The following is a 16,208-nucleotide window of genomic DNA, read 5'->3' on the forward strand; positions in this document are numbered from 1 at the left end:
CGTTTATTTTCTGCTTAAAAACCTCTCATTAAACCACGAAACATTATTTTACAACACTGAAAAATCATTAATAATTTCCGAAATTTATGTTTGCATGTTTTCAGCATTAAGGTGTTGTGTAATGTTTATAAAAACAATTTTGTAAATACTTACTATTTTATGATTAAAATTGATTTGTAGTGTTGTATAGCGTAAAACAAGATGTTAGATAATTACGATTATATGATTAAAAGAAATATAGTTTTAAAAACCTTTTTGTAATTGTGTAGACGTTATAAGTTAATGACAAGGACTTCCCATATTATAAAAGTGGTTAGATTTCAGTAATAATTGAGAAATATCTCGTGTTTCGAAATGGAGAAGGTATATAATGAAAAATTTTAGTGTCATTATGAATCAAGCAATTATAATCTACTACTAATTTATCCCACATTTTACAGCATGCCGTCCCTGAGTTTCAAACGTTCCCCTAAAAATTCAGCTCCTAAAGCCGGCTATTTAAATGACTTTTCTTTTGCTTTGTTGGAGTTTCGGTTTCGCAGAGTTTTTGTATTTTTCTAGGTTTTTTCTGGTTTTTAGTGTCTAAAGTCAAGATCACAAACGTGATTTGTTGTTGTTTCTGTTGTTTTGTTTGTTGTTTGTAGCTCATTTTGGCAAACGTTTCATGGCTGCGAGAGATCGTGATCTTTAAACTAAGCAAACTCTGTTGTTATTTATTTGTGGCCAATGCATTTGCCTCATGCTCGACCACGCTGATCCGATCAGTCGTCACTTTGCGGCCACTCGGCTCTGCCGCTGCAAATCGGACCCAACTTTTGGCTCTACGAGTATATATTTCGCTCTAGCCAATTCTCGATTTATGTTGGCTCATTTATTTTGACAAGCGCAGTGCCTAAAACTGCACTCGACCTGAACTGGAATTGTGGATGTGTGGGTGTGTGGGTGTGGGTGCTGCAGACTCTCGATCGCTATATCTATATATCTCAGCAACTTCAAACGTTTACTGATCACCGCTGAAGTTTGTTGTGTTTATTTTATGTGTCATCCCCCCTCCCCAGCCCCAGCCGGCAGCCACCAGTTCTCTGATTAATGTGGCGCACATTAATCAAGCCATTGAGCGGCTCGCTTTGTTTGATGTTGATCAAGCGATCGGGTACCGTAGTACTCATATCTCGCTGCCTCTCTCTCTCTCCGTCTCTCTCTCTCTCTCTCTGACACTCTCTGCGATCTATTTAGCAGTCAGTTTGCTTTTAATTTAACCAATCGATCGATCGCGAGCTGCGACTGAAAATGAGGTTCGTTGAGGCTCGTACCATTGATCGTTTCACCGATCGATCGGTCCCTGAGCTGCTGTTTACGCTTTCCGCTTTGTTTTTATACATTTTTTTTTGTACTTTTGGTGTTGATGATCACTTGTGTAAATCTTTGACGATCGCTCTTACGTTTTTGGCTAGTTAATGGGCAATTTGTTTTCAATTAATTGGCTTGTTGTGTGTTAATGTTTTTCGATTACGTGTGTAGCTCAAAGGCAGCCGTTGTCCAAATAAGTGCGAGTGTGTGTGGAATACCCGGTAATCTTTTGCTTTAAATCACTTGCACTTTTCAGAGCTCATAAATTTCACTCAACAACTCGGGCGCTTCCTATTAAAAAAGATCAAAGAAAATGCCACAGAGCGGAGCCAGAGACGAACAGCTACCCACAACACAACAGTTCATCAGTCAGTCAATTGAAAGAGTGACGCATTGATAGAGTGAAGCATAGTTAGGGCGACTACAGCTCATTATATAGATTTAAGATAGATAAATAACAACGAAAAGAAAAACATAGAAGGTTTAAAGGTACAAAGATAATTAAATCGTATATATTAAGAGCCAAAGCATGTTAGCTAATTTGTATAAAATCTTCAAAACAAGGGTTCAAGTATCCAGACCAACATGGATACTTTGCGATTTTAGCCCAAACTCCATACATATTAAGATCCAAATCATGTTAGCTGATTTATATAAAATCTTAAGAAAAAGGTTGCAGGCTGAAATAGCCAGACAAATATGGATGCTCTGCAACCCCAAGCTCCATGTAAGTTAGGATTATGAAAATCTTAACGAGATTAAATTTTGTATTATTATTATAGCTCAACTTTTCACTTAAGCACAGTTTCCACTGTACTCAAGACATATGGTGATGAGTAGAATATATAGAGATTCACCGTCTGGCTTTCTGGTCACAGAGGCCATGCAAAATAGTTTTATGCCATATTTCAAATGAGAGCAAAAATTGTTGGTTTTGCTTTATGACCGTCGGGAGGGTCGCCCCGTTTGATATGCCGCCGAGATGGATTTTCTTAGAATTTGTTTTGATGCCCCACCACTTTAAGCAATGAGGAAACGCACCGAAACCGAAAGACAGGCCCCATAGAAATAGACACATTTGAAATGATCGCCGCTACACAAATGAAGATGAATGGCAGATGTACATATCTACAGGGCTCTTCAAGCTTTGAAGTTGTGCTCTGTGCAACTTTTGTTCATTAGCTCATTTCCACTAATTCAGCTGATACGAAAGTCTTAATTACGTTCACATACATACGAATGGATATTGTATGCGACCACGTCGGGGGTACATTTTTCGGGGGTGGCTTGCCAAAATTCTTTTGAAGTTTCTTGTGTGTGAAGTTTTTGCCAAAGTTGTGGAGCAAGTTGAATGAGCACGGTTATGTACATATACATTTATAATGAAATTATGACAGATGAAAAGGTTATTCGGAAGTAAAGAGTTCAGTTGGCCTATAATAATTAAACCGGATTAATTCCAAGAACTATGAGAACCCGCTTTTTTTAAATTCACAGAACATTTCGAAATCATCTCTCTGAAATCGGATCGACATAAAGAACCTCAGGATACAGCAATATTACATGCTTGAATATATGTAAATTATAAATTAATGTCTTTCGAACTATCCACTTAAGATGAATAGACAAGCTGCAAAGTATAAAGTTACTCGGGAATTATATTAGAGCAAAGCGTAAAAAAATGTATTCTATACCAAGTGTATTTCTCGTATATATATTAAATTTAATAACATTCTCCACTTAAAAACTGTACAAGTTTTGGTCGGGATCCACACATATTTCCCCCTTCCGACAGCGACAACAGATTTGGTACCAGTTGCCTCTCGACCGTCTGCTGTATGGCTAATTTCATTTTTATGACTTTTATGCGCCGCATTTGCGTTTACTTTTTATGTTTTTACTTTTGTCTTTTGGCCTGTTTCAGAGCCGACTCGGAGTCGGAGTCGGAATCGGAGTTGGAGTTGGACTCTGAGAGTCGACTCCACTTGGATGATTTATGGGGAGCCTGAATTTTTCTTTGAATTTTTTCTCATATATTATTTTTGCTTTTATTTTTTCTGCGCTTATTTTTGGCGTTAAAAATATTGCCAAGCTGCCATAAATTTTGTCGTATTTTGACAACTAATAAAAATGCAGGCCACTGCGCTGCAAAACTGGAAATGCATTTCATTTGCATAGGGCTACAAGGGCAAGAGGACAAAAAAATAAGCGGGGCGTGTTGGGATGAGGACAGGCAGTTGGTTATTTCGATTTGTAGCTAATTTGCATATCAAATCTAAAGAGTCTTCTCTTTTATGGCCGTCGAAGTCAGAAATGGTTTGACAAGTGTCTCCACATTTGGTCGATCCATCCATCCATCGATGCCGTTGCCGATACCGAGTCCATGATTTATGGCAGCTCTTTTGTATTTCTCTTTCACATATCTCATCATTTGTAGTTTACAAATAGAATTCGGCGTGCTTCATTGTTTAAAACTAATTACCATCATAAACAACGAGTTCATTGTTCGCATCGAGACGGGCTACCAAAACAAGCTGAGCATCCATCGATTTGTTATTGAGCATATTACCATATTGCCGTATGAAGTTATCACTTAATCATTTTTATGAATGCACTATATTTGGTTTCAAATCGAAATTTTGTGCTTGGTGTTTGATTTTTATTTTTTAACTACTTTTCTGGCTAGGTTATAGTGTCCCATAAAAAGTGAGTTTATGGATATGTGGTTTGGCTTTTTTTTAGTACAACAGCATAGGCTGTTGTAAAGTCTTAACGAATATGAAGTGACTTAGTTTATAGCTATATCTCTCTCCCTCTCTCTTCTACACTCTCTCTCTCTTTCCAGATGAAGACACAGCCCTGAGTTCTTTGCTGAGTGTTGAAAATTTTTAAATTGGAATACCTTTAGCAAGGGTACCATACATGGAATGTGCTTGGGTCAAATTCGGTTTATGGTTCGTTAGAGTAAGAAGATTTGGAGTTTTCTCACAGCTCAAAACCGTTAGATTCTTTCATTTTTATAATTAACTATTTTTAAGGCTATGTCTACAGTTAGGTATGGCACTGAACTTAGGTTAAAATAAATATCTATAAAAGTCTCCTACAAGCCTGCCCAAAAGGGCTAATCACGCATATCTCATATGTCGGATAATTCCATTATTCAACTCTTATAAAGTATGTCAAAATATTTGGTTCAGCCGTTAGCTGAATGGGCCATTTATTATCATTCTTTTAGTTCATTTATGAACACTTGTTGCCTTTTCCCCCAGCCGCAATTGTCATTTCAATTAAACTCTAAAAGCCATTAGCTCGTTTATATAATGCGGACAAACCGCTTCAATAACGATATACTACCATAAGCTCTTACATAATCAACCATATATTTTCCATACACGCACACACACACACACGGAGCAAAGTTTTTCAATTTCGCAAAGCTTCTGCTCCTGCTCACACATAGTCCAATGCATATAAATAAAGCGGCGCTGGGACGGCGTGTAATTATCATAAAGCGGAATCTTGTAGCGCCAATATGAAGCTCATAACTTGTGCGATGGAAAGACAGACGGAATTTGGGGGGCACCCGGCAACTGGTCACCTCATGCTGCCTGGCTAACTGGCCGCCTAGCTGGCCGGCTGGCTGGAAGGCTGGTTGAGTGGCCTAATGCCCATTTCGGTCATCCGCGTCACCAGTCCAAACGATGTAACTTTCAATTTGCGTAATTTTCAAGTGACTACAGCAAAGCGCGTCCAACTGATCCCTCACCTGAACCCTGATGCCATGAGAAATCATTGGTGGAGGGGTAGGCATCTGGTTGGGTGGTTAGCAGGGTGTATTTGCGGGTTTCGAGGCGTGGCTAACTGCTGCGTTAAGGTGCACGCTTGTCATAAAATGCCGCTTATTATGCTAGCTATTAATTTTTACTGCTTAGACGCAACTGCCTGGACTTGGACCTGGACCTGGACCTGGACCTGAACCTGGCCCGAGCACAGCCTGGTCGTATGCGCGCCCCATAGTTCCCAAAACTTGTTGTTGGCCGCTGCGCTTCCATGGCAATTTATGACATACATGCGGAATGGACATCGCCATCGCCATCGTTGTGCCTGGGCACATTTGGAGTCATATCGCGCCGCTTCTATCGCAGCTGTACAAATTTATTTTGCGTTCGCATGCACTACACTCCAATTGGGCTTAATCACTTTGTAATGCAGCCAGCTAGCCGTGGCACTGAGAAGATCTCATTTACTTGAATTGTGCAATGAAATTATTTAAGTCAGGTCTTGGTTTATGGACTCAGCCAATATTCAGACAGTTTTTACCCTTGCAAAAGGGTTCAAAGAGTATCTCATGAAACGGAACTGGGTGTCAACCTTATCACAAAGCTATGGGTTAGCTACTTTAAGAACTGTCACTTAAACAATAGTTATAACATTGCAACTTAAATGCAATTCAAATTCCTTTAACTTTTGATCAAACAAAGCTACTTTATCATTTATTATGTTTTTGTTTTTCCAAAAGAGTATCTAAATATCGTTGATGAAACAACATATGTATATTTAAGGCAGCATCTGCTGGCGTACAAGGGGCACAAGCAGCAAAGAGGTCGGAAAGTTACCCATCATTAGTACTAACAAGCGACATTACGCGGCAGCGGCTGCGGCGGTGGCTGCTGCTTTGGGGTCTCGAGTCTGGGATCTTTGGTTTGGTCTCAGCTCTTGGCTGATTACATTGGCCAGATAGTTGCGAGCACGCGTACTTGATATGGCTTTTGTCTCTATGTGTTCCCCTCACTGCCCACGCCCCTTTTTAGCTCAACTCGCCTTGTATGTTTATTTAAGGAATTTTTATTGCCACATGTGTGTGTAGGAGCGAACGTCTTGAGTTTTAGTTTGAGTTTCAGTTGGAGTTTGAGTTTTCATGGTCTATGTTGGAAGCGCACTTATCGCATTTTTGATTTTTCATGGGTTTATTAAATTGTTTTATGTAATCGCAGATGGTCAAATGTCATAATGGCGTATGTGAGTTGAATTCTTGAAATTGCTCTTGAGTTTGATTGTAATGTGGCGGCATTATTAACCTAATGATGGCATTGCGCACAGAAAAATTCATGTATTCGATAATATATAAAGACGCTGTTATTGCGTTATGAAACTTTTTGCAGAATTCGTATGTTTTTAAAGTACTTAAAGCTTACATGCTCTCTTTAATTGAGAGAATTATGATTTTTATTCCCTGATATAACGATAATAGTTATTGTACAGTCATTATCACGTATAACATACCTGGAATGAGAGAGAAAAGTTAATATTAGTTGGACATACGAGATACGATAATTGTAATTTATATATATTTATATTTATAGAGATATCTCTTTTTATTTTAATTTCTTAAGATCATTTATACTTTATCTTTACGTGACAATAAAAACATCTTTGAAGATAGATAGATTTATTTTTATACCCGGAACCTATTGAAAATGGGTAAAAAGGGTATAATTGTTGTGTGCGCATGTATGTAACAGGCAGAAGAGCGCAGCTCCGACCCCATAAAGTACATAAATTCTTGGTTAACATGAATAGCCGAGGCGATCTAGCCATGCCCGTCTGTCTGTCCGTCTGTCAGTGCCCGCGCGGAACGAGTTTATTTCCGACAACTTGCTCCTTTTCCAAGCAATCGTTAAAAATTGATATCGAAATCCTGTTATTTGAGCAAATCCCATTGATTTCAATGGCTAGAGTCACCAAATTTAATAATTTTGCTTCTAGAATAGTATGTGCAGATCGAGTAACCTTAATTTTTTAGCGTACACAAATACCATTAACAATACTGCAATGTATACCTATTATTTTAGACATGACTGTATATTACATATTAAACGGAGGTGCCAACTTGTGCCACAAAGAGCATAAAATACTTGAGGTATGGCCAACTTGTTATCCGTAGCTTGCGATAAGAAAGTCTATCTAAAAAGCCTCGCACAATCTACTCATAAATCATGTTCCCCGTGAGCACAGTCAATTTTCGATACTTTGAAAAAAAAAAATCATTTTAATTAACAAAAAAAAAACCTCATTGCGTGTTCATATATGGCCGCTCTTATTTATAAACTGTCTGCTATTGTTATTTTTGTTGTTTCTTATTGTTGTATAATTAAATACAAATAAAAATTAAGATAGGCAAAAAGCTCGTTCACTTTGCCTCGGATTCGAACTCCATTTGTGGCCATGTGAAATAATATAAGTTTTTTAATTAAGAGCGACAAATGCAGACTACAAAATATGATGACAATTATGAATTGAGACGTTAATTGTTTATGGGTATACATAGAGATTGGCGTGTGTGTGTGTGCGAGTGTGTGTGTGTGTGTGAAGTGTGTCTATGACGGGTTTCACTTTCGTAGCCGTCAACTTGAGGCCTGTCGCCTGCGACGAAATTGTCAAAAATGCATCGATACGAGTTGCCCAGTTGAGTTTATGGGTTGGTCGAAAATAATTTTCATACTTAATTGACAGGCAGACAGATTGAGAAATGCTACCGACTCCATTAGTCGGGCCTGTCGTCAAGAGTTTCGATAAAAACCCTGGCACAGTGCAATATGCATATAGTAAATTATAATACTATTTCTAGTTTTCTTCTATTTTTTGTTTTGGCTGTCAATAGAGACTATAAAATTTAACGCCTGCTGTTGCCTTCGGGGCGTATTTTTTTTCGACCGTCTGTCGGTTTATTTAACGGCAACATGTTTTACAACATTATTAGACAACGTCAGTGGCAAACGACTAGACGGCCAAGCTGGCCAACTGGCGAATTTTAATTACCAATATTTCCAGGTGTCGAATCAACGTCCCACGCGATTGGCAACACTTTGCATTTTATGACAGCCATTCCCCACCCCGCCACTCCATTTCCTAGCAAAAAAAAAAGAGTAAATTACACATTTTGTAGCTGCAGCTAATTAGCGTTTTGTGACAAACAGTTCTAATGGCTTGTAATTGGCCAATATTTGTATGGGCCATCGACATTTAATTGCATTTATATTTATGCGCTTATTGCGTTTAGTTACGTGGGGTTTATAGCGCGGTCCACCTAATTGAATTGTCACTGTGGCTAATTCGCATCGCCGCTTATTGTTGTCCGTTAAGAGATTAATTATTTATCTAATATGAAGCCACACACGCACGCGCAAACATAGCCTAAGTTTGTGGTTGATGCAGCACTCAAGCCATTAATTTGTAGTGTTTATTTCTGTAGAATGTTTTGCTTGCAAAGAAATGATAAGATATCACGTACTTTTCTAAATGCGTCATTTTCTATTTATAAGTTTCACTCAGCTAAGCAATTTCACAATTAAGAATATACTACAATAATTTAGCTATAGCTAATAGGTATTTGATGAGCTATATTATGAGGGTCTACTATCGACTTTACAAATATTGTGAATGTAAATAAAAACAGCTCTTTAATTAAGTAAGTTGTTTTTTAATATATATACATAAGAATTTTTATATATATGTAAATATATTGTGATTTTATATAGATATTGTGTTTATATATATATTGTGTTTTTCTACAGAATAAATAAAATTCGTGGCTGCTTTTTATATGCATAGCTATTTAAATTCACTTCACACATCGATCACAAGTTCCCTCTTCCGATGTATTCCTGAGCTCTGACACTTAGCAGTGATGATGTGGGGGTCCGTGGTGGTGGTGATGGTGGTCAACATGTCCATGGTGGTGATCAAAGTGTCCATGGTGCGGCGGTGGGCCGTGATGATGGTGATGGTGATGATGATCGTAATGCGGTGGCGGCGGTGGTCCGTGATGATGATGATGGTGAGGGGGCGGCGGCGGTGGTCCGTGGTGGCCATGGTGTCCATGGTGATGATGATGGTGTCCCAAGTGCAGGCCCAAATGGATGCCAAAGAGGCGATCGTCGTGATGTGGTGGCGGCATTGCTGAACTATAACTTCCTTTTAATCCTTTTTGATTGGAGCTCTTAATTCCTCGAGTGGAGCAATTGTACTGTGCCACAGTTAGAACCAATTGCCAATATATACTTAGAAAGAGCTGGCCATTTCGCATGCCAGATAACAATTTCAGGTAATGTACAAGAAACGTTATCTTATCTTTGGGTACTTCGCATATTGTGCATCAGTGTGACTCACTCAGCATATTGAGTTGTAAAGATTAAAACACAGCTGTTATCTTGTTAGGGGTTGGGCTAATCTTTGTTACAGGTGAGTAACTCGATTCGGCTTTGGGTACTTCCCGCCATGGAATAGTCATTCACAATGGACACAATAACGAAGCCAACTAATCGCGGTAAATAAATAAATAAATCTGTTTACGCTTTTTCCGCAAGGCAGACACGAGAAAAACGAATAAAGCTCCGACAAAACTTATGGAAAACGCAAGCGTAGCAAGTAAAAAAGAAAAAAATGGAAAACATGCCACAAAGTGTAGCAACTTTTTGTATAGCGGCATCGCAAAGTTTTGGCATCTGAAAGAAGCAAAGAAAAAAAGAGAAGACCAGAAAAACTAAATGCAAGAAGCCGCCGACAATAATTTCCGCCTGCATACCAGGGTCTGGACAAAGGGACCGCCAGACAGACAGACAGACTGCCAGATATACTGGAAATACTGTACATATTAAAAGACCGACGCGAAAAGTGCGAAAAAAGCAGAGCAAAGTGAAATACACTAGAAAGAGTGAGTGCTTTGTATGGAGATTTCCCATTCACCAGTGTTGGTTAGAGCTGTTTGAAGCGAGAGGAGGTGGCGGGTAGGCGAGGGCGTTGTCATATCAAGTGCTTAGTGCGTGCAGGCGACGTTTTCGTAGACTTAACAATAACTTTTCCGACTGAACCCTTCGAGTGCTGGTGCAGGTGGCGGGGGCGGGGGCGGGGACGGTGTCGGCAGCGCAGATAAACTGCGTTAGAAGTTATAAAGCGATTAGACTGTGTGGCGCGATGGCAAACTCCGCTGGGAGGGTTGCAGCACGCGCTGTGGGTAAAGTGGAAAAAGTGGGAGGCGAAGAAAAAGTGGAAAACTTTTTTGCTTTTGCTTGCTGTATCAATTTAATGCCTATTTAAAGTGGGAGCTCCCCAGGGGCGCAGCGCCCGGCGATAATATCTGAGCCAAGGGAGATGGGTGTCGCGAAATGCAGGTAATGCATAAATTTAATTTTATGGAACTCTGTTAAAGTACTTGACAAAGTTTTGTAGCCAATGCCAAGGTTGTTTATTAGCCCAAAAGTGAGCGAAATCGAATTGGAAATTGAGTTTTTCTAGGAGCTTAAATAAAAAAAGGTATAGGAAGTAGCTCAAGGAAAATAAATAGATAGGAATAAATAAAAGAGATGAAATGACTTCTAAAGAAAGCTACCAAATACTACACTACTATCCCATGTTTATTGAGGTAGTTCTATATTATTAGATTAATTATATTAAAATTGTATAATTAACCTTTAATAAAGCAATCAGCTAAAGAGCTCTTGGCAGCTGCTCAATTGCCAAACTCCTTAGGCTAATGGCGAGGAACTCTGCACTTCAACCTAAGTATTATAAGTATAAAATTCCTAAAATCCAATAAATTACCGGAGGAATCCAATCGACAAACACCTTTTGGGTTGAGCAGGGCAAACCAAATCAAATACAATTTATACATACGAAAAACCCAGCCCCACCCCCTCCTCATCTACCAACAATCTGTGCCCTTACATAAATATGGCTTATTAATTAATACACCGACAACTGTTGAAAAAGTTATTATTGTTGCTGTTGCACGGGATTGGAATCCGGGGACCCCTAGATTCAAATTAATTGAAAATGTCACAAGTCAGCGCAATTATCGTAAATTATAAGCACGCGTCGGGGGGTTGTTGGGTTTGTCGATTTCCAGGCAAAATCAAATCCAAATATTATTATTATTATTATTTTTATTACGTGTGCTGGCAAAATACGCAAAATTGCAACCCCCAAATACCATGCCTGCCGACAGGGTGAGCAATTTTCAACGCATAATGAAATGTCAACAGTAAAATGCAAAGCCAAACAAGACGAAGCCAAGTAAATAAATATGTATATATTTTCCGGGGTTAATTGAAAGGCTCATAGTAGAGCCTTAAAGTGGTTCAGGGCATTTCGACATGACTCACGAACAAATATCACAAAAATCACTGCAAATTTTCTATGCATTTGGAACAGTCGCCAGACAGACTCGACTCTCTGCAACAAGCCGTACAAAATTCAAAGCTGACTGCCCTTTTGCCATAGCATCCCGTCCTGACTATGCAAAAATGCAGCCAAAAACCATATAAAATTATTATGCCGGCCAGACGAGGCGTGTCGGAGGGACCGGAAAGCTGCGAAAACCCGCTTATGACAATGCTCAAAGGCATTTTTTGGCCAGCATCAGCTAAAAACCAGACAGCATCACCCGGCGGCTGCAACCCCACCATGTGCATATAAAGTCCAAATAAACTCAAGTTGTTGACAAAAGGGTTAAAGGCCATAATTGTGGCTACAGCTCGCCGGACACATCTGGCGGGAATGGGATAGGGGCAGCTAGCCCCTGCCTCGTGTATGTCCAGCACATTAAACTAGAGTAGATTTTTATTGAAAGTGTAAACATGACGACCGCCCGCCCAGAGTCATCAAAATTATAAGGCCAACATCGGCACGCCGAAAAAGTGGGCAGCAGTCCCGTCCGGAGCGGTTATTAAAAAGATATTTTTTTTTTATTTGGTGCTATGCGTAGAATTTTTGTGTGCATATTTGTGGAGCACTCGAGTTAAATACAAAGTATTTAATGCGTTTTTAGTAGACGAAAGCACTTCAGGCTGCAACATGACTAACTGCTACAAGGGCAATAAAAGTTTGGACTATGTGCTTCCCTAAAAGCTATATAAAACTAGGATGTGGACAAGCATATGAAAAGAGAAGAGACAATAGGTGACCATTTTTTTAATAAATAAAAAAATGCAGTCAAATAATTAACCATACATTTTATTTTTAAGTGCATTTCTTTCAATTTCAGAGCGTGAACACGTGAACCACAAAACAGGCTTATTTTATTCATTTAAAACTTTCTGAGTTGGGATTAAAGAAGAACATGGCATGAGATGAATATTTATTAGTTTTCGAACACTCAATTTAAACTTAAACTTAAACAAATTATGAAATCTTTAAATGTAACCGCAAATTTACATTCTAGAATAGAGCTGAAGGATGTTAAAGGCAAGCGATCAAAGAAAAAGTCAAGGGTGAGTCTTACGCAATTATCTATTCTGCCCAGCCCATAAGTGCAATTTCCATTAGTCCGATGACAATAACACAATCAGTGCGCAAAAATAACAACATTTACGGAGACTATAGATGACTCAACCGAAAACAAACCACAGACAGAGAACGGTTTGAAAAGCATCAGGAATCATTGTGTCCTAAGTAGATTGCGAGTCAAAAGCGTCTCAAAACAAACCCCGAAGTCAAGTCAAGGGGTCCCCCGTTCTTAAAATGCGTCCCAGCAATATTTATTTTATAAAGCTTACAAATTTGTGCAAAATTTTTGCACACACAAAAATGAAACCAAAAAGAGAGCGATATATATATAAATATGGAGAGAGAGGGTGAAAGCAAATACGAATAGACGTACAAATGAATGCGATCAAAAGGGGGGCAAAATATAAACCCCGAGGACAAAAGGCTGCACTCACTGAGGAGCTAACAAGCGGCCTACCCCGTTTCAGTTCTTTTAAGTGATTTCAACCCGGAAATGCCCATAAATCGATTTGGGGGTGCTGCCGCACTCGCCCACGCCAAAGACTAAGTCAAGGACTTCTTGGTCTGCCGTTGTCGACACATGGGGGCCGGTCGCTTTATGGGATAAATGAATGAATTGAAATGGGCGGCAAGTGTATCGACTTATGGTTCAGCTGAACAAGAATGTGGCACACTTGTCTGCAGCTGTATCCCCCGCTAACCCCCGACCCGCACCCTTTGCACAATGCAAATAAAAGTTCATTACAAGAAACGGCCAAGGCGCTTAAAAGTGCCCTAAATGTGTCGAGGCTTTGTTATTGTTATTGCCCGATCCTGTTCCCTTGCAGGAGGACTGTCTACTGTTCTGTGTTCGTGTGCGTTTTGTGTCTTTCTCTTGATGCCATTTATGGTCAATGCCCCCACGCTTTGGGTTGCGGGTGCTGCCAGTCGACAGTCGCTGGGTCGTGTGTGCGGCACATGGCACCGGAAATACCACATCCGTAGAGTCCGCACGGTCTGTACAGTCCGCCAAAGCGCCGAGCGTGCAAAGCAAGTCAATAAAAAATTCTAAAGCCAAAAAGGAAATAAATTAACAATAACCAATGATTTCTTCTTCTCTTTTTGCCAAGTTTCTTGATGCGTTTATAAGTATGCCATGATATGGTATCGGTTAGAAGCTATCGCTTTTTCACAATTGTCGGATGTTGTACATAATTTGGCGCCGGTCTCTGGCTAGCCACTGAGAAAACAAATTCGACAAAAGCTGTCATTTTAAAAGACCTCTAAATAAAAGAAAACACAAACGGAATACTGAAAGAAAATTATTTTAAGAAAATCCTTTCAGCTTTGATATGCCATTAATGAAAATTGAATAGAAGCTCCTTTGTAAATGTTTTAACAATTGGCTGTGTTTTTTTTTAATTCAAAATTCAGAAAATCCTTCTAATCAACTCAATAAGGAAATCTTTCCCAATAGGAAAAGTTAACAGAAAAGAAAAAATATGCAAAGGGCACTTCATGTTAACCTCAACTAAACGTCAATCTTTCAACAAACTAAGGCCTAACCCAGTCGACCAATTTGGCTTGTATGTTTGGCTCGCATTATGCAACACTAACTATTTCCTTTCATGGGCAGTCTGGCAACCTTACCTTAACCTCGTTTGAGCCTTGGCTTAACCTCACTTTCGTTGAAAATGTCAACGTCATAGCCACTGCTGGGCTTGGCTTCAAGTACTCGTCATCTGTTGGCTTGCAATTTTTAATCAATTTAGTTGCAATTTTTTTTTGTTATTAAATTTCATGCTACTTAATTAACCCACAATGCTGGCAGAGCTCAGCTCGGCTAGCAAAAACCTTAATTAACCCATTACCTTTTGTGCTGCACAGAAAGCGAGAGGTAGACAGGACGCAACTTTAGCAACAGCAAGAACAACACGTCATGCAAAAATGCCAGGCGAAAAACTTTTAACGCTTTTTCATGCCAGAAACATGTGAAAGGTGTTGGCGTGGCAAAAACTTTGCTCGTTTTTTGAAATTGTGCCAATAAATTTGGACGCACTGGGGTTAAACAAAAGCGATACCAAAGTCCCGAGTCCTGAGCTCGTACTCCACTCGAAAACTAATAATGAAACCCACGCGGCGACTGCATTCGACAATATGGAAGAGAAAGCAAAAAAGTTATGGACCACGTAATTAACAAGAGTTCTTATTTTTTTCTTTTGCACAATTGAAATCGAGTGGATTTTCCTTTTGTTTTCGGCGAAAACAGAAATCTCTGCCCGCCAGCAATTTTAGCACTTTACAGAAAAGAGCTTGCCACGCCCCCATCCACAAGGAAGAGGCAATTTACACGCCCAAAACGAGCGCGAATGTACGCAGCAGCAAACAAAAAAAAATGGCAAAGATTCGCTTTCGTCTTCATTTTATCAAATTAGACAAAGGGGAGAAATTCTCTGGGCAAAAAGCCTTTTCAATGTCTGATAAGTGGTGGGTGGTTGCGTCTGTCCGGGGTTAAAGGTGCTGGCAGCGCCGCAGGAAGCGCTGGAATTGCCCACAACAGGGCCCATATCGGAGGATATGCCCGATGCTCGATACGAGTATAAACCTGCCAACGTAAGTTACCAAGAAAAAAAAAGAGAAGAGATTTTAATGACAGCAACAACCGCTGCGCTTTATGGGCTTTATGTGAGATGCTCAGAAAACCATTCAATGTGGGCGTGTTTATTGTCGCCAGCGGCGGCAGGATATTAGAAATAAACAGCACAGCGGTATGCGCCACCAAGCAGCAGGCCGATAAGCCTCAGCTATGGTAGACAAATGCCAAAATGTGGCAATATTTTGCGAAAAAAGAGAAAATGTTACCAAGCATTTATGTGACTTTAATGCTCGCTTCTATTCGAGTTGTAGCAAAGACAGAAGTTATATTAAAATCTTAAAATCCAAGCATACTTGAAGGCAAGCCTTTAAATAACTAAGGCGCAAACATATCGAAAAATTTATGTATGTGAAATTTCTGGCTAATCCTAATCAAAATTTCAACAGAACGTCTGGTGTTTACCATATTTCAGCGCCTTTACCTTTTGGCAAGAAAATATTTATCATTTGTGTCTGTTTACCCTTAAATTTGAGTCATTTTTTTTTTGCTAGACACTTACAACTTGTTTCTGAAACCTGCAACACATTCATTAGTCTCTGTCCGGGTTCTTAGATCTCGCATCATTAACATTGCTTTTCACACTTTGTGCCATTGTTTCCTTCTGGTCATTGGCCTCTGCCCGCCCGGGTCGCAGCTTACAGTTGGGATTCTTGCCTTTGGGGCGCGTAAGAAGCGTAACGCGAAAAACAACCTTTCTGTCGTTTGGCCAAGTCTTATGTTATTTCAAATTATATTAATTTGAATTAATGAATTTAATTGCCACTAATTAGTGGACAACCAGTGCCGACATCTCCAGACCCTAATGATCTCAACCGCTATTCGAAATTTATTTCTGTTCTATATAATTATGAATAACGTACAAGCGCGCAATATCCAATCAAGGGTTAATCTTTCAGTTTGGCAAAATACTCCAAGCGCCGCCAAAGCGAGCTCGTAATTT

At 39.5% G+C, this 16,208-nt stretch overlaps 2 protein-coding genes across 2 annotated transcripts in view; both read right to left on the bottom strand.

Annotated features, from left to right (window-relative positions):
- fz (frizzled) overlaps positions 1 to 16,208 on the bottom strand; it is a 102,534-nt gene that overhangs the window by 35,936 nt on the left and 50,390 nt on the right. The window lies entirely within an intron of this gene.
- On the bottom strand, positions 8,810 to 9,384 carry LOC135433100 (histidine-rich glycoprotein). The gene has a single exon (XM_064689061.1). The coding sequence runs from the start codon at positions 9,305 to 9,307 to the stop codon at positions 9,029 to 9,031; it is 279 nt and encodes a 92-aa protein (XP_064545131.1). The 5' UTR covers positions 9,308 to 9,384; the 3' UTR covers positions 8,810 to 9,028.

Source organism: Drosophila montana, unplaced genomic scaffold, assembly GCF_035044405.1.
Source record: "Drosophila montana isolate Dmon_TW-CO22-7 unplaced genomic scaffold, ASM3504440v1 contig_3217_1, whole genome shotgun sequence".
NCBI lineage: Eukaryota > Metazoa > Arthropoda > Insecta > Diptera > Drosophilidae > Drosophila > Drosophila montana.